The 26409-nt window shown below is 41.8% G+C and overlaps 2 protein-coding genes across 4 annotated transcripts in view; one reads left to right on the forward strand and one right to left on the reverse strand.

Annotated features, from left to right (window-relative positions):
- KPNA5 (karyopherin subunit alpha 5) overlaps positions 1–8311 on the forward strand; it is a 30860-nt gene extending 22549 nt beyond the window's left edge. For all 3 annotated transcript variants that reach the window (XM_066613639.1, XM_066613646.1, XM_066613654.1), the window contains 3 exons: positions 1445–1572; positions 3677–3855; positions 4759–8311. In XM_066613639.1, the coding sequence (XP_066469736.1) occupies positions 1445–1572; positions 3677–3855; positions 4759–4946 (495 nt within the window). In that variant the 3' untranslated portion in view covers positions 4947–8311. The remainder of the gene's footprint in view (positions 1–1444; positions 1573–3676; positions 3856–4758) is intronic.
- A 3276-nt stretch (positions 8312–11587) lies between these two features.
- FAM162B (family with sequence similarity 162 member B) lies at positions 11588–24586 on the reverse strand. Its single transcript, XM_066612301.1, has 4 exons — positions 24424–24586; positions 22162–22273; positions 14618–14726; positions 11588–11686 (listed from the first exon to the last, which is right to left on the reverse strand). The coding sequence occupies exons 1-4, from the start codon at positions 24584–24586 to the stop codon at positions 11588–11590; spliced, it is 483 nt and encodes a 160-aa protein (XP_066468398.1).
- Between the last annotated feature and the right edge of the window lie 1823 nt (positions 24587–26409).

Consider the following 26409-nt stretch of genomic DNA (forward strand, 5'->3'; position numbering starts at 1 on the left):
CTGTTTTCACACACTAAATTATGCTATGTTACTAAGATTCGCAGCCTCCTATCACCTCCAGAAAAGATGGATTTATTTTGTCTCTGTGCTGGGCAGACCATTTTAACAATTACACACTTGTATCACATTGGAGTAGCTTGATCATGAAAGCTTTTAAATGCTCATGTTGACCTTACTCTGCTTCAGTGGTTCTCAAACTTCTTGGTCTGTAGAGTCCTTTATAGAGCCAAAAATTACTGCAGGGCCCCAAAGATCTTTCCTTTATGTGGGCTCTACCTCATTATTCATTCATTCATTCATTCGATTTATATTCCGCTTTTCTCCCCGAAGGGCACCCAAGGCGGCTAACAATCAGGTTAAAAATACAAAACAGCAGATAAAGATTAAAAATACAAAACAGTTAAAACAATTAAAACAAGATAAAATACATGGATTTTACATTACATTAGAATTTGAAACTTGATGAAACTTGACAAATGGAGGCACCCTGGGGCGAAATGCCTGTTGCTGTATTGGGACCTGTTGCTAGCTATTGCTCCCTAGGAGGAGTGACATTAGAAACTGTGTGCATACACATGTGCATGTATGCATTTTAACCCCAGCATAGGCATTCAATCCTATTGGGTCAGGTCTTGCAGAACAAACTGCAGAGCTTACCTGTAAGCTGCTTGTTATGAGAATTGCTTCCAAGTAAGCATGACGACTGCAGCCTCAGCTGTTCATGTAGATCACTTAAGCCTCAAAGGATCCCTTTCACTGAACTAAGGCATTGAAGGAGGGTGGGATTCTACCATGCAGGGGGCAAGGTTTTCGGATGCTTGTGAGTGAAGTAGTTATTTTCTTTGTTCCTGCTCTGAGGGAAGAGTCATTCTCTCCTCCTTGCTGGGAAGGTTGTTTTTATGACACATGTAACTTGTAGCAGCTCCTGTCTGCCATCTCTTACAATAGTCCTTCCCCCTTCACGTTGAATCAACATACTGTAAGGTTTCTGTGCCCTCTTATTGGAGAACAATTAAGAACATAAGAACAGCCCTACTGGATCAGGCCATAGGCCCATCTATTCCAGCTTCCTGTATCTCACAGCGGCCCACCAAATGCCCCTGGAAGCACACCAGATAACAGGAGACCTTATCCTGGTGCCCTCCCTTGCACCTGGCATTCTGACATAGCCCATTTCTAAAATCAGGAGGTTGCACATACACGCAATTGTGAGGCCTTTCTCAACTTGCCCATTCTACAAGAAAAGCAGGAAAAGCATTGCTGGTAATGATACGAAAATTATGTATTGGCAATATTTGTAAAGGAATCTAGAATTGTTTGCATTTGCTATGAATTTTCCATTGTAGTAATATCTTTTAAAACATACTATTTACAGAAGTCTACTTGTAAGTTCCCTTTTTTATGTTAAATTAGACTTCCATTTAATTCCACACTTTTTCCTTAGGCTGTTATAGATGCAAACATATTTCCAGTATTGATTGAAATTCTTCAAAAAGCTGAATTTCGTACTATAAAGGAAGCAGCATGGGCCATCACTAATGCCACGTCAGGAGGGACTCCTGAACAGATTAGGTAATACATTGTCGTTGAGTCAAAGCAGTATCTACAATGAACATTTTGCAATAAGCTTGTTCACTTGCTGGGTGGTTGAATGATACTGTGAATTTCTTTTCTAATAGTGGATATTGTATAGATTATGTTAGAATTTCATAAATATTCAAACATTAGGTTGCAATATGTAGATAGCTCTGTGTATGCCAGATCTGTATGTACATCAGGGTTTGTAAAAGCCTTAAGCAATTGGGTTTAGCATGAGGAGCTACTGAGGAGAGGCCATAAAAACCCAGTCCTTGATGGACATTCACCCCCTGTAAGCATGTGGATTGTTCACTTCATTGGATTGTAACTGTTTTATTACAGAGTTCGATTTGATTGCAGCCCCAGAAGCTGCCTTTGTGGTTTTCAGGGAATTTCTTCTTAGCCAGCAGCCCTCCGTGTAATATATAGGTCCAGCCTATTTATACACGGATTTGACTCAACACGAATGGCCCCTGCAGATGAGAAGGAATGTGCTGATCCCTGGAGAAGGGGGAAAATGCATCCCTTTAAAATCAGTTTTAAAAACTGAACAGTTCTTTAACAACAGCCTCCTTAATGAGAGAGAGAGAGAGAGGGCAGCAGGCTAACAGTCCATCAATCCTCTCTCCTACAGACCCCTCCCTTCCCCCAGCAGGTGAAAGAAAGGCTATCATTTTGCATTGGTGAAGGGAGGGGCTGAGTGAAGTGCTGATGAATTGTCTTCTTAATGACTCTTATCTTAGAGTCAAAAGGTCAGCAAGGCTGTTTTTCTGTTAATGTGTTTTAATATGTTTTTATTTGCGGTTAAATTATGTTTTTAATCTGTTTTTAATATGTTGTAAGCCGCCCTGGGTCCCTTCGGGGAGAAGGGCGGGATATAAATAAAGTTTATTATGATTATTATTTTCAATCACTGGAGGAAAGAAACTTTGTTTTTTAAATTGATTTGCTATAGTGTGTTTTTTAATCCATGTGAGTGCTTGGAAGGGAACCTGTGAATAATTAGTCTCAACCTGCATTCCATTAGGTTTTTGAGGAGCTGCCCTAAGAAAGATGTGGAAGATCATTTGCACAAACCATGCTTAGGATAGTGTCCAGTGTTTGTATATTGTTAATAGAAATAGCACTTTTTTAAAAGTGCAGAAATGAACATGCATTATTTACAGCAATTACTAATCATCTTGATTAAATCTAAGTCTCTTTGCAGGAACAGGAAAATGGTGTTCACCAAATCTTTCAGATTATTTAACACATGTGTGTCTAGGTTGTATCTTTAAAATTTTGTTTTTTACTGTGGTATGTAAAACCCTACAAAGTATGGGTGAATGATTTTTTTGGCAAACCCAGCACAAGTCAAGCAGACTGCCCTTGTCATCATGCACCTTGCCACCACCATTCAACCTGCTTGTTGTCCCCCCGCCCACAGGGAACCTTAGTCCACCTCTTCTTTCTTCTTCCCTCTTCACATTCCTCCCTGCTTCGAAAAACTTTGTTACAAGGCAGCAGGTTGAAAAGGAAGTGTATAGAGGGGAGAAGAGGTGCTGGTCTAGAACATCTTCTTGGCAAAGCTCCGGACCACTCTTTTCCATTCATGCACATCCTGCAGAGGACAGAAAAAGCAGCAGCTGAATCTGGGTGCAGACTGGGCCTGACTGAGAGAAAGGGCAAGGCAGTCATCAGCCTTGAGGGTACAGAAGCACAATTCTATTCCAGGGTCACACTAGACCCCTGTCATCTTCTTCAGTTTTGCCATCTTGATTGCTTGCTCATGGCAGCTGTGGTGGCAGAAGAGGTAAATTGCCACTTCTCTTATCCCTTTGCCTCCTAGCGAATGAGAAGATCAGAGGTGCATTATGAAGCAACTGGGTGGGTGGCAGGCAGGCAGAAGGTGCCTCCCATCAAACTGCCAGCTTTCGAATCCCCTGTTCACAGCAGCCACCTTAGTGGGCCAGCCCTATGTTAGAAATATGTCATCATTATCGTCGTTGCTTGGGAAGATGTCCTAGTAAAAGTTTAAGATCAGTCTTGGATCACTTTTGTAGCAAAATATGTGTGCTGTACTGAATCTGTTCCCCCTTTTTTACTTACTGTACCACAGTTACTTGGTGGCGTTAGGTTGTACCAAGCCCCTCTGTGATCTTTTGACTGTGATGGATTCTAAAATAGTCCAGGTGGCTTTGAATGGACTTGAAAACATTTTACGACATGGAGAGCAAGAATCTAAGCAAAATGGAATTGGTGTTAATCCTTATTGTGCCCGTATAGAGGAGGCATATGGTAAGAAATTATGATGTTAACACTGCCTTCAAGTAACTAACCTGACAATGTTATACTGAAAATTAAGCTAACTTTTTAGTGTTGGAATCTTAGTTGAAATTACTCTTCATTTTATTTTTGCAACAGAACTGCTCTCATTTTTAGCCAGAAATATGCTTTAAATAATGAAGGAATGGGCCTCATGTGCTTACACTTGAAGTACTATAATCAGAACAATACAGCAAAGCTTCTCCTTGTAGAATCTGTTGTATTTTTAAAACACAGAGAAAAGATTGATGGTTGAAAGGTACTAATACGTAGCAGTAGAAGTGTAGGCAGAATTAAATCTGTTTTTAAATTGCAAGCATTGATCGAATTGAGTGCTCCAAGCTTCTGAAAGTGATGTGTAAACCTAAGGAATAGGACTGCTAATCTACCACAAATTGTGATATTTCTAAAGTATTTTCTGCCTCTAATTTGTAATTATTTGGACATGGTTTCTCTTCAGGAAGCAGCTGAAAATAAGTCACTAAACTCTGTTCTTGTCTTGCCAAGTCTGCTGCACAGCTATGTAAACAACTTCTGCCCAATGTTGCATATATGCAACAGGGATCAAATGTGTACACCTGTAGACTGGGCAAAAATGGGTTAAGCCCCATAATACTTCATATACGGAAACTATACATACATAGTATTGTGCAGTTCATAAATAGTGTACTTGGAGCAGTCCAACTAAATCCACAGGTTATATTTTTGTGATCAGTAACCTATAGATTAGTATTTATTGGTCCTAAATATTCATAGTTATATTTTACAACCAGACATTTGGGGAACGTTTACTTGTAGGCCTGAATTTGTTCACACTGTTTGTTCAGTCAGGAAAATCAACAGAACTCAGTGTATGTGGTCTCTCTCAAAATTCAGGACTAGATAAAATTGAAATCCTCCAGAGTCATGAGAACCAGGAGATCTACCAAAAAGCTTTTGATCTTATTGAACACTACTTTGGCGTGGAAGAAGAGGATGCAAATATAGCACCACAAGTGGATGAAAACGAGCAGCAATTTCTATTTCAGCAGCAGGAAGCTCCAATGGAAGGATTTCAGTTGTAATTATGAAGACAAATGCAAATTCTGTAGCTCACCATGATGGCCTCCACTTGCTGGCCAAAGTCCAGAAAGTTGGGAGTGTTAAAGACAGAAGAAGAAACTACTCATGCACTTATTTTCTGTCAGATAGAACTCTTTGCTCATTCTTTGTGTGTGTGTGTGTGTGTTTCCATTGTCTTATGTTCAGAAATACCAACTAATCACAACTAAAAAACCATTGCAAAGCTTGAATTCTGACCTCAGTAAGACACTAGCTACTGATAACTGAATTTTTCAAGCAGTTGCTAAAAATGCATAATTATGCATAAATGGCTGTTGATATTTTGAATTTTGGGCTATAGAGTTCATGCACCCAATCAACACTAAATCTACCTCTCTATATTGGAGCAGAAAATGCTTCAGAACTAAAGTGTGACATATATATGTGAGCTCTTAGTGAAAGCTAAACTAGAATGTGAAAATTATTTATTTAAATAGTGAAAATATAGTTTTATGCGTGATACTTTGCGATAAACTGGTGAAATATATTTATATTTAAAAGCATAACGCTTATTGGGGTACACTGCTGATTATGAGACATAACATTGAAGTATAGCACAAAAATGGTTTTTCTGCTATGTGAAAAAGGATGGTAGCTAGTTTCAATTTGTAACTTGGATAGGTGTTGCTGCCTAGGTATTAAAAAAAAAGTTCAATTTCCTCTTGTTTCTATAGTGATATTATAAATATGGTTCTTGGCTATAGCTGTGCCTTTAACAGCACACTGATGTGCACACATTGGCATGTGATATTTGTCTCCATGCTCTGAATAACTTTACCTGCGATTTCTGCCCATCAATGAAACTACTGTTTAAGGCACAAGAGCAGGTCAAACTGGATTTTTTCTGGTCATTTGGCAACCCTAATTACAATTGGAGACATTTTATCCCCCTGTGCTTATTTTTGCCTTGTAATACTCACTGGATTCTTGGGAGGACAAGGGAAAGTTTTTGTAGTTGCATACTACAGATCGTGAATAGAGGTCTCCATGTTTAACAAAAGCTACCAAAGTATGTAAAACTTTGCAATATTCCCTCCCTTTTTTTGAAAAACTGACAATATGTTTTATTTACACATGGTCACTGTTTTGTATTTGACCAAATATGCTAAGATTTCATTTAATTTTTTTGTAAAAGTTTTCCATATTTAAGAAACCTTTTATTTTGAAATGTACACAAAATGTGTTAGATGTGCAGTCGTGCTGTATTGGAAGGTCCTCTCTTCCATTCATTTGAAAAGGAAGCTTGATATTGCTGTAAATACTGTGCTAAGCATTTGAATACAGAAATATTTCTGACTGTATGTGAAATGTTTAAATAATGCCAAGCAATTTTTTTTTAAACTAAAATGAAACCTTGAGGCAATTCCGTTACAGGGTTTAAATTTATGTGAATATTTTTTTTGGTAGCATAATTATTCCGGTTAATTCTTCCTACCAGAAATCTCTTGACGTGTGTGATTAAAAAAAAAAAAGTATAATTGCAGTTGATTGCCTTTTTTCATAGTGTTCTGTAACTTAAAAAAAAATGTGCACACCAAAATCTCCAAGGGGATTATTTATCTGTTTATATACAAGCAAATTCAAATTTTGAAGCTTGAATACTTTTTTTTTTTTTAGTCACCTGTTCCAGGCTTGTAAGAGTGATCTATGCAAGGATCTGCTGTAGCAGGGCTGCAGGAAGCTACTGTGGGGAATAAAAAACCACAGCCAGCAATTTGTCTGTACAGCTGAGTAACCCTTTTTTGTCCAGTGACAGATCAGTATATTATGAGAGGTGTTTGATTCAAGCCCCTCATAGTACCTGTTGGATATTATTAGGTCAGGGAAAGGAGCACCCTGTAATGCAACCTGCTGTGTGCATGGCTGTCTGGACTGTGGCCATAGTTTGCTTGAAGGCAATGTAACAGCAATACATGCTTGTAAAGGATTATGGAGCTGAAGTTTGCCATTGAATAAGCTGTAATATTACTTGCCAGCTGCCAATTATGTATAAATTGTGGGATATATCAGAAAAAAGCAATTTCACTTTAATGATGTGCTGGAAATTGAGGGTCCCCTAAAGAAAGGAATATGAGCACAAGTGCAGTTACTTTGAATTCTGTACTTTTGAGTAGTTAAGCACTCAAACAAGTTGTCCCCTTTGTAATTTTAGTTCAAAATTGAAGTGTTCCAATGTTTTGTATCATTCATTCCAAACACAGTTTAATGAAAATTGTCGGTAAAAACTGAATGGTTTAGAATGTGAATGTGTAAAAATGCATATATTCAGGGTTGACAGGGTATTCCATTGTTCCTCACAATCTTGCATTGTGTTACAAAGATGCCAGTTGTGCCTGCTCTTAATTTGATTGAATAAATGCTAGCGTCTAAACATTTTCATCTGAGTTAAATATAAGACAAATTGAGAAGAATAAAAAGATCAGAGGAAAAGGTTGTCCTGTTGTTTTGAAAGGATATCTTCCTTTAGTGTATATCATAAATATCTTCTTAATATTCATATTTGAGAATGTACTGTTGATATGATTAATTTAGACTTTAAAAATCAGTATTTGGTTTACACTCACATTCTCTCACTATGCACGAGACTGAGAAGTCTTGTATTGCTTACAGAGGGAGCTTATGGTGATAACCTGCTATCAGAACAGATCAGAGTAGGTTCTGCAATCTGTACAGGGCCCTAGAACAAAGAAATTAACCATAATTTTAAAATTTCTATAAACATTTAAAAACCACTTCAGTGTTTTTTAGTACAGGTTGAACTACTTTTTCACGTAACTGACTGAATTTATTTATGATTATTTAATCTATGCAACCATACCAAGTGTGTTCTGCTATGAATTTCAGATACAGTGCCATACAGTTTTTCTTTTCATCCCTGCACTTTTATTACTGAGGATGTCTTCAGTCTGCTATTATATTTATTCTATTGCTTTTAAAAATGGCATAAAAGAAAAAATGGGAGTTTGTTCAAACAGCTTTACATTTGGAAAGTAATGTGTCTTTGTGTCTAAAAAAATTGTCACTACATGTATTCTCTGTTGGATTTATTTTCTTGAGACTTATGACTTTTTGGCATATTTTAAATTCCCTCAAAATTCATTTGGAAAAAATGAAAATCATGAGACTACATGAGACTATTTGAACTCTCAAGAATTGTCCTCACACTCATTTGTTACTGTGTTGTCATCTGTAATTTAATATTGCATCTTTAAACACAACCTGGAGGCTCTAACTGAACAAACCTACCACTATGAACAGTATGCAATATTATGGAATGTTACTACAGTACTAATACAATACAAAACTAATAAAAGATTTTACAAATATATGCTTTCTGGCTGTAGCATGACTTAGTGTATATTAATGGGAGAAAGGCAGCCTCCAATCAAAAAGACGAGATTTACTGTAAAAGAGCAGATATCAAAATAATGTACACCAATGATACCTTTTTACCAATCATTCAATAAAAATACAGTAAGAAGTATCGATCAACCCTAACGAATACATGTGTATGTCACGCTTGTGGCAGATGAATGTTTAAGGTGTGTATTTTGTGCATAGAGGAAAGAAATTCAAGGGAATTTGTTGATCTAAACTCCAATCTTAAGGGGATAGGAAGGGGTGGGAAGAGGGCAGGAGGAGGGCAGGTTGCAAGAACAGTTTAAAGTGCAATTATAGCTACCTTCCTGAAGACTGCTTGCCAAGCCTTGGTGCTAGGTTCCATGTAATGGGGGGAGGGATTAACCCAGTTACCCGCAGCGTAGTTGTTACATTGGGTAGAGTACCCACTCTTGATGTGTTAATGTGTGACTTGGGGTATGAACAGAATTCAAACATGCACAGGTTTTCCTGACATACAATGATTTACAGCAAAAATACAGTCAGAAGGCAATCGGATACTGAATGAGATGGCAGTTTTCACAATACCATGAGGTAAGAATTTGCAACATCATCCCTTGCCCAGAAATGGATGTTATTTTACCTTGGAACCTCACTAAAATCATTTGAAGGGGAGTTCAGCACTATACGGAAGAGGATTGTAGGTGACAGCAACGCCAACAATTTTCCTAACTGTAATTCTGGTTGTTCAGTCAAATAGAAAAAATATTTTCACTTTTGAATGTATCTGACAACTGAGATACATATTCAGTGTCCCAAGTATAGGCTGAAAGAGTTATACTTTATTACATTAAAAATTAATATATGCAGTATTCTGTCAACATATCTTCAAAAGATGGATTCCCTTGAAGAGTTCATTATACAAGGATGGCAAAAGTCAGTTCAAGAACAATTGCTTAATGTGTAACTCTTATCAAAAATGATAAGTGTGTGTAACAGTTACTTTTGAATTCTCTTGGTGTCTTCATGTACAGAGCTGTGGGGCTCTTGCCTTCAGCTTGTCAACTTTATTCATGATAGTTTCTAAGGATTTGGTGATATTAACTGTGAACTCATCTGAACAATAAAGTCTTATATTTATCCCAGGTCTTCAAGAGAACAAAGCTGGCTGAGAGGCTGTGCTTTCATTTGGAAAGGAAAGTCTACAATTCCATTCACAGGCCTGCAAAAATAGCACCATCAATTACAGCAGGGCTTTTCAAACGGGGGTGTTGCAACACCCCACCCTGCAGCCCCTGGCCCCTGCCCCCTTGAGAGTTGGGGACGCGATCCCCAGGATCGTGCCGCTCAGAGGGGCTGGAAGCCCTCCAGGGGGTGCGGCGAGCCCAGCCCGACCTGCAGCAGGGCTCCCAGTAGCAGTGAAAGTAGATGCAGAGCGATCGCGCTCCACTTCCGGAGGTGGGGCGTGATCACTCCTCATCTACTTTCACTGCTGCGTGGAGCCCTGCTGCAGGTCGCGCCAGGCTCCCCGCATCCTTGGGAGTCTGCAGGGGCTTGGGTACGGGTACATGCATGCCCCTGCCTTCCCCAGCCCCTGCTGCCTCCCCCCTCCCGCCCACACAAGAACTTAGTGGCTCTCAAACTCTTCCAGAGAGTTTGAGAACCACTGAATTACAGCATTGGTTCTCAAACTTTTAGCACCAGGACCCAATTTTTAGAATGAGAATCTGGACCCACTGGAAATGATGTCATGACTGGAAATGACATCATCAAGTTGGAAAATTAACAATCCTAGGCTACAAATCCTATTAAATGTAAAAATATTGAAATGAATGGGAACCCACCTGAAACTGACTCGTGACACACCTAGTGGGTCCCAACCCACAGTTTGAGAAACACTGAATTATAAGATCTGGTTCTAGCTCTTTCAGCAAAGTTTCTTCAGGAAGGTATATGTCAGAATTAATATTAGACATATTAATCTCAGGTTTAACGGGTCTTTCACCAAAGGCAGAATCCTTTGCAAACCTTGTGGTCAGGTTCTGTTCAGGTCATTGGGACTTACCTATGTCATCTATGGAGAACTCGTGCAAGGAAAGCGCCCTACAGGTAGACCACAGCTGCGATACAAGGACATCTGCAAGAGGGATCTGAAGGCCTTAGGGATGGACCTCAACAAGTGGGAAACCCTGGCCTCTGAGCGGCCCGCTTGGAGGCAGGCTGTGCAGCATGGCCTTTCCCAGTTTGAAGAGACACTTGGCCAACAGTCTGAGGCTAAGAGGCAAAGAAGGAAGGCCCATAGCCAGGGAGACAGATCAGGGACAGACTGCACTTGCTCCCGGTGTGGAAGGGATTGTCACTCCCGGATTGGCCTTTTCAGCCACACTAGATGCTGTGCCAGAACCACCTTTCAGAGCGCGATACCATAGTCTTTCGAGACTGAAGGTTGCCAATACAATGCCATCTGAGCTGGGTAAGAGTCTCTGGGGTGACAAATTTCCATTTGCACAATGCAGCTGAAAGTCAGAACTGAAATACCTTGACACTAAATGTCTCCACTAAAACAATGCTTCAACTGACAGCATTTTCCAGTGCAGGATAATCTCATTACTATGAAGCTGTTTACAGTCTCAGCTGCAAATATTTATTTATTTATTTAAGAGATTAACTACAGTCTCTTTTCATTAGTAGTATCTGATATTTATTATGAAAACAAGAGAGATTAATGTGGATTAATTGCAGTCTTTCCCACATGCACATAACATGCCTAACCTTTATTTATAAAATAGCAGAAAACAGATAAAGTACCAGCTCATGAAAAGTCCTGCTTTTTATTTAAGCAATACAACCCTTTCCCTTTGGTGAGCTGCAGACTTTTCCCATTCTATCTGAATAGTATAAACACTTTTTTTAACCTACTGATTCATGACAAAATGTAGTTTGTTCACAATATTCAGAATTAATTTCAGGCAGAAAAACTCATTTCAGATGGAGTTCTGCATTTCCTGACAGACATTGGGTTTGGAGCAAACTTTCAACTAATCTTGATGTTTTGAGTCTTAGATGGTGAGCATTCACCATCTACTTCATAGATTCACAGAATGCTTAGATGAGCATTCATGATCCTATCCCCACCCCACATTTATTACATAAATGCAAATGAAGGATATTGGAGTGGCTTCTTTGTTTTGAAATTGTCCTCAGAGAGAATATGCCCATTTTTTTTTCCTTTCTAGCACACCTACAGTTGTAGTAGCATGTGATTCTACTTAGCCTTTGCCTCTGCTGCTGTCGCAGCCTCTTCACGCCATTTGGCTTTCTTTGCCAGATTCCAGCTTGTCAGGGATTCATGGCGTTCCACAGCCTGCAAAAGTATAGCATTCACTTCTACAGAAGTACAGTACAATACAGAAGTTTCAAAATATATAAAGTGTGGGGCCAGAGGCGTAGCTAGGTCATTTGACACCAGGGGCCCATAAAATTTTGTCACTCCATATGACTTAATTAATCATATCATATCATATTATTACGTAATTAATTCACATTTTTATGCCACCCTTCCTTTAAGCAGCTCAGGGTGGTGTACATGGTTCCTCCCCTTATTTTGTCCTCACAACAACTCTGTGAGGTAGGTGAGACAGAGATAAGTCATGGTGAGACCGTCATGACATGTGAGTGAGACAGACAGGTGAGACAGTCATGACATGAAATGAATAATAGTAAAGGCCAGAAAATAAATGCAATGAATATTTCCCCACAAGCAATGGATGAAATTCTACATAAAATGGTATATAACATGATGGTATTATTCCTAAAAGCCACAATTTCTAGCATTTTGGTCATTAGGAAGATTGTGGGAGATCCAGGCTTGGGGGGGGGGAGAAAGGGAGATTGTGGAGGATCCAGGCTTGGAGGGAGGACGAAAGGGAGACTGTGGGGGATCCAGGCTCGGAGGGGGGGAGAGTAAGCATATCACTATCAGGACTCACCCAGCTTTGCAAGTCTAAAAACAAGTACAAATTCACCTTACAGCTGAAGCCTCTGTTTTATTCTTTGTGGGGGTGGGGGGAGCTGCCTTCTGGAGCATTTGTTCAGCTCCACTTTCATCAGATTGGGACCATGCAGCTAGCCTTGCACTTTCCTGTGCCCAACCTGACCAGGAATCAAGGCACGTTTGCCTACTCGCAAGTAAACACAACCATGTGGCTTCCTTTCACTTTCTATTGGGCTCAATACATTCCTCAGTTTGGAGGGAGGGACTTCCTTCTTGGGTGTTTTTGGGGAGCTGATTTCATTGGACAGGAACCATTCAGGTGTTGTTGGATTCCTCTCAGCCTGCCCTTTCCGATGGACTAAGGCAAGTCCACCTACTTGCAAGTAAACGTGCGATATGGCTCGGTTTCACTTTCTATGGGGTTCCATGCATTTTTGGGTTTCCATTTTTTTGGCCATAAATTTTGACGGAAAGGAGATATTTCACTCCGGTGTTTTGCATTGTGTTCTGCTGGAAATTCCACATCCAACAGTGTATGGCATGATGGGGTTACTCCAACCTTTGTGATGTTAGCAATATTGGGTCATTTGTAGTGTCACCTCCCCAAGGGTGGTACCCGGGGTGGACCACCCCCTGCCCTCTGCTAGCTACGCCACTGTGTGGGGCCAGCCCATCTATGAAGCAGACGATGTGGCTCGTGTCAAACAGCAATAGGTGGGAGAAATGGCAGTTTTTAGGTGCCCTTCAAGTCAGTGGCATCACTGAGGGTGTGTGGGGGGGTGCAGACCACATTGGGTAAGACCCTTCAGGGATGACACCATTAACAGCCAAAATTTTGGAAACCTTTTGGAAAATTTCTGTTTATGAATTACACCATCATGTTATATATCATTGGAAAGGTAATTTCATGCAGAATGTAATGAAACAATCTATGTTAATTTATCTGTATTCTATCAAAAGTCATCACCAATTAACCAGAAAAAGAAAAAAAACCACCTTATGTAACAAAAAGTGGATTTTCTTAATTCAAAACTGACCTTGCAATGTTCTTTTCCAAAAAGCAGAAGATGGGACTTCCTGTTTTACTTAAAGCAGTGGTTCCCAACCTTTAGGAGCCCGCGGACCACTGAGGCAAAAATGGGAATTGTTGTGGACCACATGCAACCTTCTCTGTTCCCACCAAACAAAAAAATACAATTCAATTTGTTAGCCCATGGGGGATTTCTTGATGAGACAATGGAAATGCCATCTGCGGGGGGGGGGGGCATTCTCCACCCACTCTGGTGGTCAATGGGGAAGCATCTCAGCGAGTGAGTACTCTTCCACAGACTACCAGAAAGGGTGGAGAATGGACCTTCCTACAGCTGAAACTTCAGCAAGCACTGGACAACCAGTGAGGGCAAACGAACTACCTACAGACACAGCCAACACTTTAGTGAAAGAGAGCTCACTTGGAGAGACACTGGAAGTGATAAAAGGTGATCATCTTTTTTTTGTTTTCCCTGAGACCTTACGGACCACCGGTTGGGAACCACTGACTTAAAGGGACCATGCAAGGAAGGTGAAGGGGTTGGGAAGCGTTGTGAACAATTTTAAGTTTATAGGAAATGTGAGGAAGAAGGACTTACTACCCCCTGTTCTTGTTCCTTCCTCATATACTCTCTTTAAATAAACTCCTGCATTTCTTGTTTTTGGAAAAGAACCATACAAGGATGGAGCATGGAGAAGGGGAAAGGGACTTTTGGTTTGTTTTTTTGCTCTGCGTGTGCGTGCTTGCACATGTGGCAGCAACGGAACAGTGAACCTTGTCCAGCTATTCCTGACAGAGTGCATTCATAAGGTTTTTCAGGCTGGAGTCATTTGTGTAGCATATGACTAGAGGTGTTTGAAAATGTTTTTATTTTACTCAGAAGTCAGTCAGTCAACCAGTAAGTCAGTTCAGTAAGGCTAATCCTATCTTACTCACCGGAAACAAACACCTCTACATATGACTTTGGGTGCAACCCTAACCCCTTATGTCAGTACTTTCCACCACTGGCATAGCGGTGCCAATGGGACATGTGCTGCATCCTGGAGTTGGGTGTCACTCACGGAGGCCTCCTCAAAGTAAGGGAATGTTTGTTCCCTACCTCGGAGCTGCATTGCCCTTATGTCAATGCTGGAAAGCACTGACATAAGAGGTTAGGATTGCACCCTTATTTGCTTGTTTAAAATGTGTTGATAGAGGTTGCTTTGAGAAAATACTTTTAAAAATAGCAATGCCCACCAAGAATCAACAATCAATCGTGGACTAATACTTACTCGTTTAGCTGAGGCAATCACAGCAAAGCAGGCTACAATTGTGAGGCCAATCATGATGTAACAGGCCTTTACTCGAGCTTTGTTCCTTGCTGCATCTAGCATCTCTGGCCTACAAGTAGATATTGGGCTGAGATCAATTTGGGCAAGTCATTTTCAAATGTTTTCATTTGCTGCAAATGTACAGTACTTATTTCCAACAGAAATAAACCACTGGACATTAGAACTAAATTTGCAGTTGTTTAGTAACTTGATAATACAAATATGTTAAGCTGAAATGGATAGTTGAAATTTAGGTCAGGGGTGTGTGTGTGTACATGTACAGTATTAACTTTGGGACTTTACAACTTAAGCTGAAGTCCTATACAAACATTCCTGGAAGTAAGCCTGATGGAACACAATGGGACTTACTTCTGAGTAGGAATGCTTAGGCTTGTGTTGTTAGGGCATTAACTTTACAACTTAGGGCCAGCATCTGAAGTTGGCAAAGTTGGGCAGCTGCTGAAAGCCCAAAAGGCCCACTGCTGATTCTTGAGACAATTTCTTTGGACTGACTCTCTCAGGGCCCACTCAGTTAAGCAGGAAGCCCATGAATGGCCATTTGCCAAGGGTCCCAGAAGCCTGGAGCCATCTGTATAAGGCTCCAGATTTCTATCTCTAGGAGACAGAAATTTCTATCTCAAATCTCAATTTTTTTTAAAATCAGTGATTTTATTTATTTAAATTAGGAGTGGTGAATCTTTCAACTTTAGGGGTCTTGGACCTTTAACAATTGTGTAGAAGCGGGAATTTCATCAGGTGTACCTTGTATCTGTGATATCTTGCCTCACATTGCAAAATATTAACCCATATGCTTTTTGAGGCTTCAGAAGGGATACTTTCTCTTAAATGTGAATTACATTGATGTTCTAAAGTCCTAAAGTTAATGAACGTGCATGTGAATGTGTGATTTTTGTTTCTGCAGCATTGCATATGATCCACACGGATGAGCCTTCTTTAAACTTCTGTATCTCATGTCTTCTACAGAACATTTATACTCTCTCTCCCTCTTGTTCTTTTTTTATCTAAGGGAGAGAGAGAGAGAAACAGATGTTTCTGAATTTTCTAAAATAAAGTTGAAATATGTAATTGCTACTGAAAGCATACATTTGTTGCTCTTTAAGGTACAAGACATTGTTTTTATTAAAAGTGTCCAGAGTGACCAGATACAATGTCCTTCCTCAATTTGGAAGGGTTTTAAAAGATACACCTGCCAAAATCCCCTCTTCTCTTCAATGGTTAAAGGTATAAGCACTCCATCCTCCATTGTATCTGATCACCCTGAGTGTGTCCCTCTTTTTTACAGAGACTGCAATCCTATGCATCCTTTACTTAGGAGGAATCCCATTTAACTCAATGCGACTTACTCTGAATAACCAGCTTCTTTCACAGAATTCATCCTGTCTGAACTTTGTTGTCATTAATGAGATGTGCAGGAATATGAATATATTATTTTGCATGTTGCATTCACAATAAACTTTTAGGGATTGCTCTATCCCTTACAATTCTTAATAGATCACAAACAAAAATGGCAAAAGATTCACAGTCCCTCTCTTTCCCTGCCTCCAGAAGTCCTCCAAAGGACAGCTGTATTTTGTAGCATGAGGGCTAAATGCATTTAGAAATCAACAAATCAAAACCAGGCAAACACATTAAACCATTAATCTGTAAGTCACTTGCAGCAGTAGAAACAAAACATGAGGTTGTGGCTTAGATGAACTAATTATGTTTAATACACTAATAGGAACAGTTCTGAAGTGGGAGATCTGTTCCTTAACCAGAGGCACAGAGCAACTAGGAAAACAGACTTCTAGTGAAAAGGAGAAATTACAAGGCACTGTAAAATAGGCCAGGAGAACCTCAGCCTTACACTCAATGACTGCGGTTTTCAAACTCGCAGGGAGTTTGAATCCCGCAGTAAGTCTTTGCGGGGGCGGGGGGAGGTAGCGGCGCAATCCCTAGGATCGCGCCGCTCAGGGGAGCTGCAGGGGCTTGGTGCACTTGCCCAAGTGCCCTGCAGCCCCCCGGGGGTGTGGGGAGCCCTGCGCGACCTTCAGCAGGGCTCCCTGGGTCAGGGAAGGTGACAGCGGAGCTATCGCACCCCGCTCCGCTAAACCGGCAGGGGTATGCGATCGCCCCACTTTCCCTTTTGACCGGGCTGCAGGGACTGGGGTGCACCCTCCAGTCCCTGCAGCAGCCATCCCTGGTTGTGGGGAGCTGGGCGCGAGCGCCTGCAGGGCTCCTCGGGTCAGGGAAAGTGAGAGTGGCTCCGCTTCCCGTTTTGCGGAGTGAACCCTGAACGGCTGATAATAGCGAGACCTTGAAGCAGCTGACAAGCCGAGCTGAGTGATTCCACCTGCTCTTGGTGTGAGCAAGAAGCGTCTTGGCTGCCCTCCATGTGAGAGATGGAGCTGCTTGTCAACCTGCGTGGGAGAACTGGTGGCCAGAAGTAAGACTAAACCAGGAAGATCTATTCTGAAATGTTGTTGGTTCTTGAAAGAGAGAACCTCTATGTTTGTAAAAATCCCCTTGAGGGATTTAGAAATGCCTGTCTATGTAAACCGCCTTGAATAAAATCAGAGGAGTAATCCAATGACCAGAAAGGCGGTATATAAATACTGAGTTGTTGTTGTTGTTATTATTTATCACAGATCTCACTTATCCCCATAACTACTGTATAAGGCAAATCTACCTAAATAGTATAAATGCCATACCATGTGGAAGCCCTTTTTGTGGATCCTTATGGAGTCTGCTTCCATGAAAGAAACTATTCATGCGCAACACAGCCCAGCAGCCAGTCAGGGTAATTAACTCCATGCCACTGAAAAATCATGGGGGAATGGCCCTTCCTCACCTCAGAGGATACCTGCATACAGTGGGAGAGGAGCCAGAGCTGCACTGAGTAACACCACACCTAGGGATGCCACTGGAGAGAGATAATTTAAAGCAACCTCAGTATGAACCACTGAGACTGCCTAATAACTTCAAAGAGTAGGTGATGGTCATAATTTCACCCCTCCCAACTCTGATAACTTCACCCACCTACTCTTCCCCAGCTGCAGTCACCAATCAAGTCACAAGAATGTACTTTTCTGTACTTTATGCTGGGTTCCCCTGGGGGCTGGGGATAAGAATAGGCCCTCAGTTTGGCAGTACTTGTCGTAAGAGGCAACTAAACAGCCACCGGGTAGATGGGACTCGTCAGCCTGGGAAGGCAGCTCATCTGAGAGAAGGAAAACTCTGATCCCAAACCTCCACTGCCTTGTGGCTACATCCAGTTATGGAAAAGGCTTCAGGAGTAAACCTCGAGGCAAAATCCGGAGCCGGAGTCCCTGAGGCAGTTCATGGCTGAACACAGTCATGTTCTGGCAACTCCTGCGACGCCGCTGGAACCAACCATATTGGCCTCTGCCTTTCCATTGGACCATTTCAGCGACGTGGAGAGGGGGAATTTGCTGCATGGGTAACAGCCTATCCTCCATACCTACTTTACCCAGGCTTCGCGCACTGGAGAGGACACTCTGTTCCAGAACCACCATTCAGAGCGTGACACCATAGTCTTCCAAGACTGAAGGATGCCCACAATGCTGGGTTGAGCTGCCCATGAAGAAAAGAGCAAGTGCATGATCATGCATGTTACTCCTCCTTATTACCTGAAATGTGGCAAAGAAGCCTTGCTCTACACTCAGTATTTTGTTCACAGAAAATAGTAAGACTCGCTCCATTCTTGTTTCCAAACAATGGAACTCTTGCCAAAAGAAACTAGCTTGATGGCCCCCCTGATGGTATAGTTCCAGCCAGTGAAGACACCTTTGTTTCAATAGCCTTTGGTGGTGGTGAAATTAGTATTGCAAGTAACTTTTGGGGAACTGGCTATGTTTACAGCTCATATTGCTTTTCGGAACAATCATCTGTCTTAATATAACGTTCATTCTTTCATGGTTGTTCTAATGGCTTTGATATTCTCCATAAATATTCTAATGTCTAGAAAATTAATGGAACGAGTTCTAGGAAAAAATGGTATCATACCGACTAATATGGTTAGAAAAGATCTATTTGTCACTGCAGAAGCATTTGCTTGATTACATTTCTTTTTTAAAAAAAAAAAGCATCATGGGAATCACTGGAAGTGGAACAATTTTTTGATATTAAAGTTCAGCAAGTTACAGATTACGATTTATTTCTTCAAACAGGAACACAAGCAGATAAAATGTACAGTGAAAAAGTCTTCAGTGATGTTGATGTATGAGTAGCAGCAGCAAATGTTGCACTTGCCTATCAAATTTTGTCTCAACTACAGGATGGATACAATAATTTTTCAAGGCAATGAATGTAGGAGGTGGTGATGAGCATGCACAAATTCATGTCCTAGAAGTACCATTTTATCACTGTTCTCAGCCACATGGAATACTGGCAAATGTGAGGTTTTAAACTAGGACCTCCTAGTATAACTTTTCTCATATTGTGGCTTTTGCATTCCATGTATCCCCTTTCATTAGAAGCCATTAATGGGAATAAAGGACCATAAAATGTTGTGACATCATGACATGAGGTAGCTTTCACTGATATACATAGCATGGGGAGGAGAACTAGATGTACCGTGACTATTATTGGGAGTAGCCATGCTTTACTGTCATTTTTAATCTGGCCCTCAGTGGCTCATCAGGCAAGTGAACACTGTATAAAATCAGCTGTCACTTAGTGTAGACTGTAAGGGTCGGTTGCACATTGGTGATGCTAAGCTGACCCCTGTACTTGTGACATTGCAGACCAGCGCTAAGTTGCTTAAATGTGCTGGCTTGCAAAGCCATTTTATTATGAAGCAATAAACCAAAACACTAACATGAGTGTTAGTGAGATCAAAGATGCCATAAAAAAGTAATAAAACCTATTTTGCTTGCTGTCTTTCCCACACTCATTCCCTCTCTCTGCTTTTTTAAATATTCAGTAGGCTATGAACCCCGCCACATAATAATATGTAGTTCATAAGAACCCACTTTGTTTATGCAGCTTATAAACAAATACCAGTACCATCTACGCTTTGATCAGTTTTCATCTCAGGATTTGTTACAAGCAAAAGAAAGACATTGTTTTGTACTTGCAGTAAAGCTTCATAATCCTTGGTGTGCCTAACACCATAGCCTGTTTTTGTGATTAGAATTTAAATGTTCCTACAGGGCACTTTTTACATTATGTTTTTCGGGGGGGGGGGGAGGGGGGGAGCTCATCCATGTGTCCTGTATGGAGACCACCATATGTGCCAGTCAGATATTTTGAAGCATTTACACATGCTGGAAAGGTGTGGTTGGCCACTGCAGCACATCTACCCAAAGCAAAACATGCACATGTAGGTGCACACACAGTTGAAGTGCCAAGTGGCCACTTGGTAAAAGCCAACAATTGTGTTTGCTCTGCATATATTATGTTTTGATTCCAAGGCAAATAAATAGTCAGTAAAGGTGTTGAGCTGCTTGCCCTTCAGAACTGAGGGATCAAAGGTTACATGTTCTGTTTTTTGGACTGTGAGCTCCTTCTGGACAGTGAGCTATCTTTTCATTTGTGTTTCTGTGTAAGCTCTGTGAATTGCTTTGTTATTTGCAGTATTTGAATAATAATAAATCACATAACAATAACAACAATAGACATTGGGCACAACCCTAACCCACTTTCCAGCACTAACATAAGTGCAATGCAACTCCAAAGTAAGGGAACAAACATTCCCTTACATTGTCTGGCAGAATGGGCAGCAAAATGACAGATGTGCTTCAATGTCAGTAAGTGTAAAGTCATGCACATTGGGGCAAAAAATCAAAACTTTAGATATAGGCTGATGGGTTCTGAGCTATCTGTGACAGATCAGGAGAGAGATCTTGGGGTGGTGGTGGACAGGTCGATGAAAGTGTCGACCCAATGTGCGGCAGCAGTGAATAAGGCCAATTCTATGCTTGGGATCATTAGGAAAGATATTGAGAACAAAACGGGTAATATTATAATGCCGTTGTACAAATCGATGGTAAGGCCACACCTGGAGTATTGTGTCCAGTTCTGGTCGCCGCATCTCAAAAAAGACATAGTGGAAATGGAAAAGGTGCAAAAGAGAGCGACTAAGATGTTTACGGGGCTGGGGCACCTTCCTTACGAGGAAAGGCTACAGCGTTTGGGCCTCTTCAGCCTAGAAAAGAGACGCCTGAGGGGGGACATGATTGAGACATACAAAATTATGCAGGGGATGGACAGAGTGGATAGGGAGATGCTCTTTACACTCTCACATAACACCAGAACCAGGGGACATCCACTAAAATTGAGTGTTGGGAGAGTTAGAACAGACAAGAGAAAATATTTCTTTACACAGCATGTGGTTGGTCTGTGGAACTCTTTGCCACAGGATGTAGTGATGGCGACTGGCCTGGACGCCTTTAAAAGGGGATTGGACAAGTTTCTGGAGGAAAAATCCATTATGGGGTATAAGCCATGATGCGTATGTGCAACCTCCTGATTTTAGAAATGGGCTATGTCAGAATGCCAGATGCAAGGGAGGGCACCAGAATGAGGTCTCTTGTTATCTGGTGTGCTCCCTGGGGCATTTGGTGGACCGCTGTGAGATACAGGAAGCTGGAATAGATGGGCCTATGGCCTGATCCAGTGGGGCTGTTCTTATGCTCTTATGTTCTTATTGAGGAGGCCTCTGTGAGTACCACCCAACTATAGGATGGAGTACACATCCCATTGGCACAGCTATGCCAGTGCCAGAAAGTTGGTTAGGATTTGGGCCATTAACACATTTGTGCCTAGGCAATCCCTGGAAACAGTAATGCTACAGACCAATCAATATATAGTAACTTAACACTAGTAGTTCAGTCGTATGGATGGGATTTGCTGGTGGATCTTGTGATCTGCTATCGCATTCTGCAGACCACTGTAACAGCAGCAGCTCCACAGAGCTGGCACCAGCACAAAGGCCAGCAGAGGAGCCCATAGAATCTTCAGCGCATCAGGTTTGTTGGTGGTGGGGAGGGACAGGGGTGGATTGGATCAGGGAGTGGGGCTGGGTGGGGCAGTGGTGGGCTGGGGGCAGAACTTAGCAGCAGCAGTGTCTGCAAGATCCAGAGCCTCCAGTCCGAGCCTGACATGCCCCCATGGACCTACCAAATTTTTTTTTACCAGCAAAAGACCTGGTATAGATCCAAGTAGGCCCATTGGGGACCAGGAAGCAGCAGAGGGGGAAAGTTAAAAATGGCTTTACTTACCTCTCCTCTTTGCTGCCAGAGCTCCATCTGGCCCATTGCTGCGTCAGCAGGCCAGCCAAGAATAGGATTGCACTGAAATTTACACTAATGTATAGCAGACTAATCAATAACTGATATTGGTTCCTATCAAAATTAATGAGTCAGTGTGAACTCTCTGAATGTTTTTTTATTATGATGACACTGTCTAGTTAGTCCCCATCCCTTTTTCCAGAGACAAAAATTCAGCTCTCCTCCACTGGGTGGATAAAACAAAACACTTACGGGATCCTTGGAGGTATCTCATCTTCGGTCTTGAAACGCCTTGTCCACAGAAGGATTTTCTTGTCAAATGCTGAGGGTTTGTGGCCACCAAGCACCTTGTACATCTTCTCAGCTTAAAGATCCAGGACACAAAGTATCATATTTTGAAAGCAGGGGACAAGAGACAAGGGAAGACATGTTTAAGCACAGCCAGATCCTGACTTCCAGAGATGCGTTCATCTGGTTCCTTGCCACTTTCATTTAAATCTGTCACACTGGCTGATTTACCCTCTACACTTGCAGCCATAGTGACTCCCAGTTGGTTTTCAGGGTCCAAAGCACTGGTTGCCTTCTAAAATCCTTCATGGTCTCACATCAAGATACTCAGCACTGGAGGCCCTGAGGCAAAGTCCTCCACTGGGCCCTGTAAGCTTAGTAGCAATGGGTGGTAGCTGTGGCAGTTGCTCCTGCCAGTCTTCCCCAATCTGTGGAAGCTCACTGTACTGGGGGGGGGGTTCAGGTGTTTGTCATGGCTGGGGAGATCTCTGATAGGCATAGGACCTTGGCCAGTGTCTTGCCAACTCTTGACATAATCTCTAAGGATACATAAAGGACCAGCTTTTCTCATAGGAAAGTATCCCTTCTTTAAGATATTTCTTACAGGCCATGTTCTATGCCTCCCTTGTTGTTTGAACTACAGTGGGGAGGGGATACTTAGGATAGCAGCCTTCTTACCAAGGGGTACTGAAGCTTTGAAGCTCTTTCCCTGAGGAAGTTCATTCCACTCTCTCAGTGTCCTTTACTTTAGTATGATAGTTAAGTCAATTTTTAAAAAAGAAAATTTTAGTCAACTGGTGGTCTTGTTACAAATCAATAGGACACAAAGGGAGGGGGAGGGAGCAAACTTTTAATTTGCTGTAGGCAGCAAAAGCTCGCCTTTCAGCCCTGTGTGTTTCTGTCCTCTATCTGCCATTTTTCCATGGAAAGCACCACTACCTCAGCTCCATTTCCTGCTGCCAGGCTCCAGGGGCAAGAAAACACCTACAACCCTGTTGGGTGGGGAAAGCTGAAAGAAGGATTTTCACTGGTAAAAGAACAGGTAAGGAAAGGTTTAGGCACTCCCTTTTCCTTCTCTATTCATAGGGGTTGGGGGGGGGGAGGAGTGCAGAGTTACTGGATTTTACCCACAATGATGCCTTGAAACTTTTTTCAAAGGACCATAGCTGAGAGGTTGCATAAAGCTCTGCAGGACACAAACTGAGAAATTTGCCTAGGGACAAATGTATTAATAATCTTTCCCAAGGGTTGTCTGGGAGAATCACATTAAGGGTACAGTTCTATGCAAATTAGCTGAGAGTAAGTCCTATTCAACACAGTGGGACTTACTTCTGAGTAGTAACAGCACAATTCTAGGCAAGATTGAGAGAGAGAGAGAGAGAGAGAGAGAGAGAGAGAGAGAGAGTGTAATGATTTAGGGCCCAATCCTATCCAACTTTTCAGCACTGGTGCAGCCACAATGCAGCCCCGAGGTAAAGGAACAAATGTTCCCATTCCTTAAGGAGGCCTCTGTGACTGCCTCCCCACCACAAAATGCAATGCATGCCCCATTGGCACGGCTACACTGGCACTGGAAAATGGGAAAGGATTGGGCCCTCAATGAGTTTTGGTTTTGAAGATTAGTCATAAGAAGGACTGTTGGAGATACAGCTTTTGTAAGGATGGAAATTTAGATCATTAATATAAATGCAGTAAATAACTGGAATTTTTTGGCTTTGCTCTTGCTACACTCTTAGAGATATTCTATGTAGTTTCCCCCCCTTTTTATTTTTCTTTTCTATTTTTGTTTTTTAATGTATTTTATCTATTTTTATGTATTTTATTTTATGTTTATTTTTCTTTTACTATTACTATAAAGAAAATAAATATATATATTAAGATAGTTGAGCTACCAATATGTAATAAGAAAAGAGTATCCTAGTCAACTTGTGATCCTTTCATGTGGTACTATTACAGTAAGGCACAAGGCAAAATGTTAATTCACCTAAAACAGGCAAAACCCCTGTGATTCCTGTTGTCATTCTCATTTTCCTTGGTTGCCTGAAACACAAATCAAGTGCTATTCTTTGCAATGGACATGGACAGAGAGCATCACAAATATGTTTTTACATTGCTCATTCCTTCTGAAAGACAGAAATGCAGATTCTATATTCATGGGCACAGAACCACCAGATGGCTAGTACTTGGGACGGCACAGACACACACACACCCTTCTCAGATACTCACCTGAGCTGACTGCCCCTGGACTTTTGTTCTGGTCCGTGCAGGACAAGGCTGTTGAGCCCAAGACACCAGGTAGAAGATGCTTTCGCACAGGAGCACTGAGCGGCCCTTCAGCTAGGAGCCGTCCAAACTGGTGACAGATGCGTGTCCCAGTTGCAGCCAGCATGGCGAGAGCAGCCAGCAGAGCAGAAAGTAAACCCTTCCCTTCTCACAGCTGGTGTCCTAACTGCAGAAGAACAGAAATAGCTTCCAGGCCCTTTGCATGTGCCTTTATCATCTCTGGGACCGCCTTTCCATGCCTGGGAACTGCAGAAGCTCCTTTCAGTCCTTGATCATTTGCTAGACTTCCCCCACCCCTGCTTCCTGCTTTTCTGTGTTTCCCTTCCCTTCTTAAAAGTGGATATTTAAAAACTGATTCCTTGCTAGGCCAACAGAGATTTGTGCTGTATGCTTTTCTTTCAACTACCCTTATTTCTATTTGTCTTCGAGGCTGGTATCTATTGCATTTGTTTTCACCTGAGAAGTTGTTTTCACAAGGGGAGCTAGCTGATTCTTCAGCTTCAGAAGCTGCTGTCTCACCTTTTACTTGCACCCTCTCTAGTTATATGGACATTTAGTGTGAAACTGAAAGTTTATCAAACTTCTCCTTCACCAGAGACCATGTAGTGTTAGTTTGCTCCACAATCATATTTTGTGTGTGTGCCAACCCTCCAGCATTGGCCTGGAGTTACTAGGAATCGGCATCAATCCCCAGGTGACTAGTGACGCAATCCTGGATATTTTACAGAGCCTCCAGAAATGTCCAATACTAGATCACCTCAGGGGAGTGGTTCTCACACATTTAGCACTGGGATCCACTTTTTAGAATGAGAATCTGTCAGGATCCACCAGAAGTTATGTCATGACTGGAAGTGACATCATCAAGCAGGAAAATTTTTAACAATCCTAAACTGCAATCCTACCCACACTTACACAGAAGTAAGGCCCATTTATTATCATTGTTAAAGGCATCTTCATAGTAACTTGTTAAAAGTACAGATCTGTGATATTTCCACAAATGCAGTCACATACCATGATAGCAGCAAGTCTAATATATTAAAACTAAAATATTGAAATGAATGGGGACTCATCTGAAATTAGCTCGCGACCCGCGGTTTGACAAACAATGGTTTAGGAAGAAAAAAAAATATCCAGGAACAGTTTGAGTCAGATCTGGTAACTTTTAACTACTTATGCTCTGCAGTTAAGTGATAGAACAGCATGGGTTGAATTGAAGAGCCAAAGGCACATGTGCTGTGGCAACTGAAGTGTGTATCTGCTACCTTAAAGAAGCTTTGGGTAAAGTGTGCAGACCATAACATAAACAGGAGAGATAAAGGGAAAGATTCAGCCTGCCCAAGACACACTTTATCTCCTGGAGCAGGGGTGCCCAAACCCCGGCCCAGGGGCCATTTGCGGCCCTCGGGGACTCCCAATCCGGCCTGCAGGGAGCCCTCAGTCTTTAATGAGCCTCTGGCCCCCCAGAGACTTGCTGGAGCCCATGCTGGCCAGACGCAACTGCTCTCAGTATGAGGGTAACTGTTTGACCTCTTGAATGAGTTGTGGGACAAGGGCTGCTTGCTGTTTGACATCTGTGATGTAGTAGTGGTAGCAAAGCAAACACCGGCCTTGCTTTGTGCAAGGCCTTCTATAGTCCTTGAGCTATTGCAAGACCTTCATTCATATAAGTTCCATCTCTAATATATTCATTTATGTAAATTTATTTAAATTTATTCCCGGCTCCCGCCACAGTGTCAGAGAGATGATGTGGCCCTCTTGCCAAAAAGTTTGGACAGCCCTGTCCTGGAGTGTTGAAAGAAAGTTGCAATTCTGTATGTGACTAGAAGTGGAAATAGAATGACTAGCTGGCACTACAAAGAACAGAGCTGGAAGGGCCCAAGGATTCTGCAATCTGCAGCTTGCCTTATCCTGTGGAGATCATAGCCAATC

This window comes from Tiliqua scincoides, chromosome 1 (genome assembly GCF_035046505.1).
Source record: "Tiliqua scincoides isolate rTilSci1 chromosome 1, rTilSci1.hap2, whole genome shotgun sequence".
In the NCBI taxonomy this organism is placed as follows: Eukaryota; Metazoa; Chordata; class Lepidosauria; order Squamata; family Scincidae; genus Tiliqua; species Tiliqua scincoides.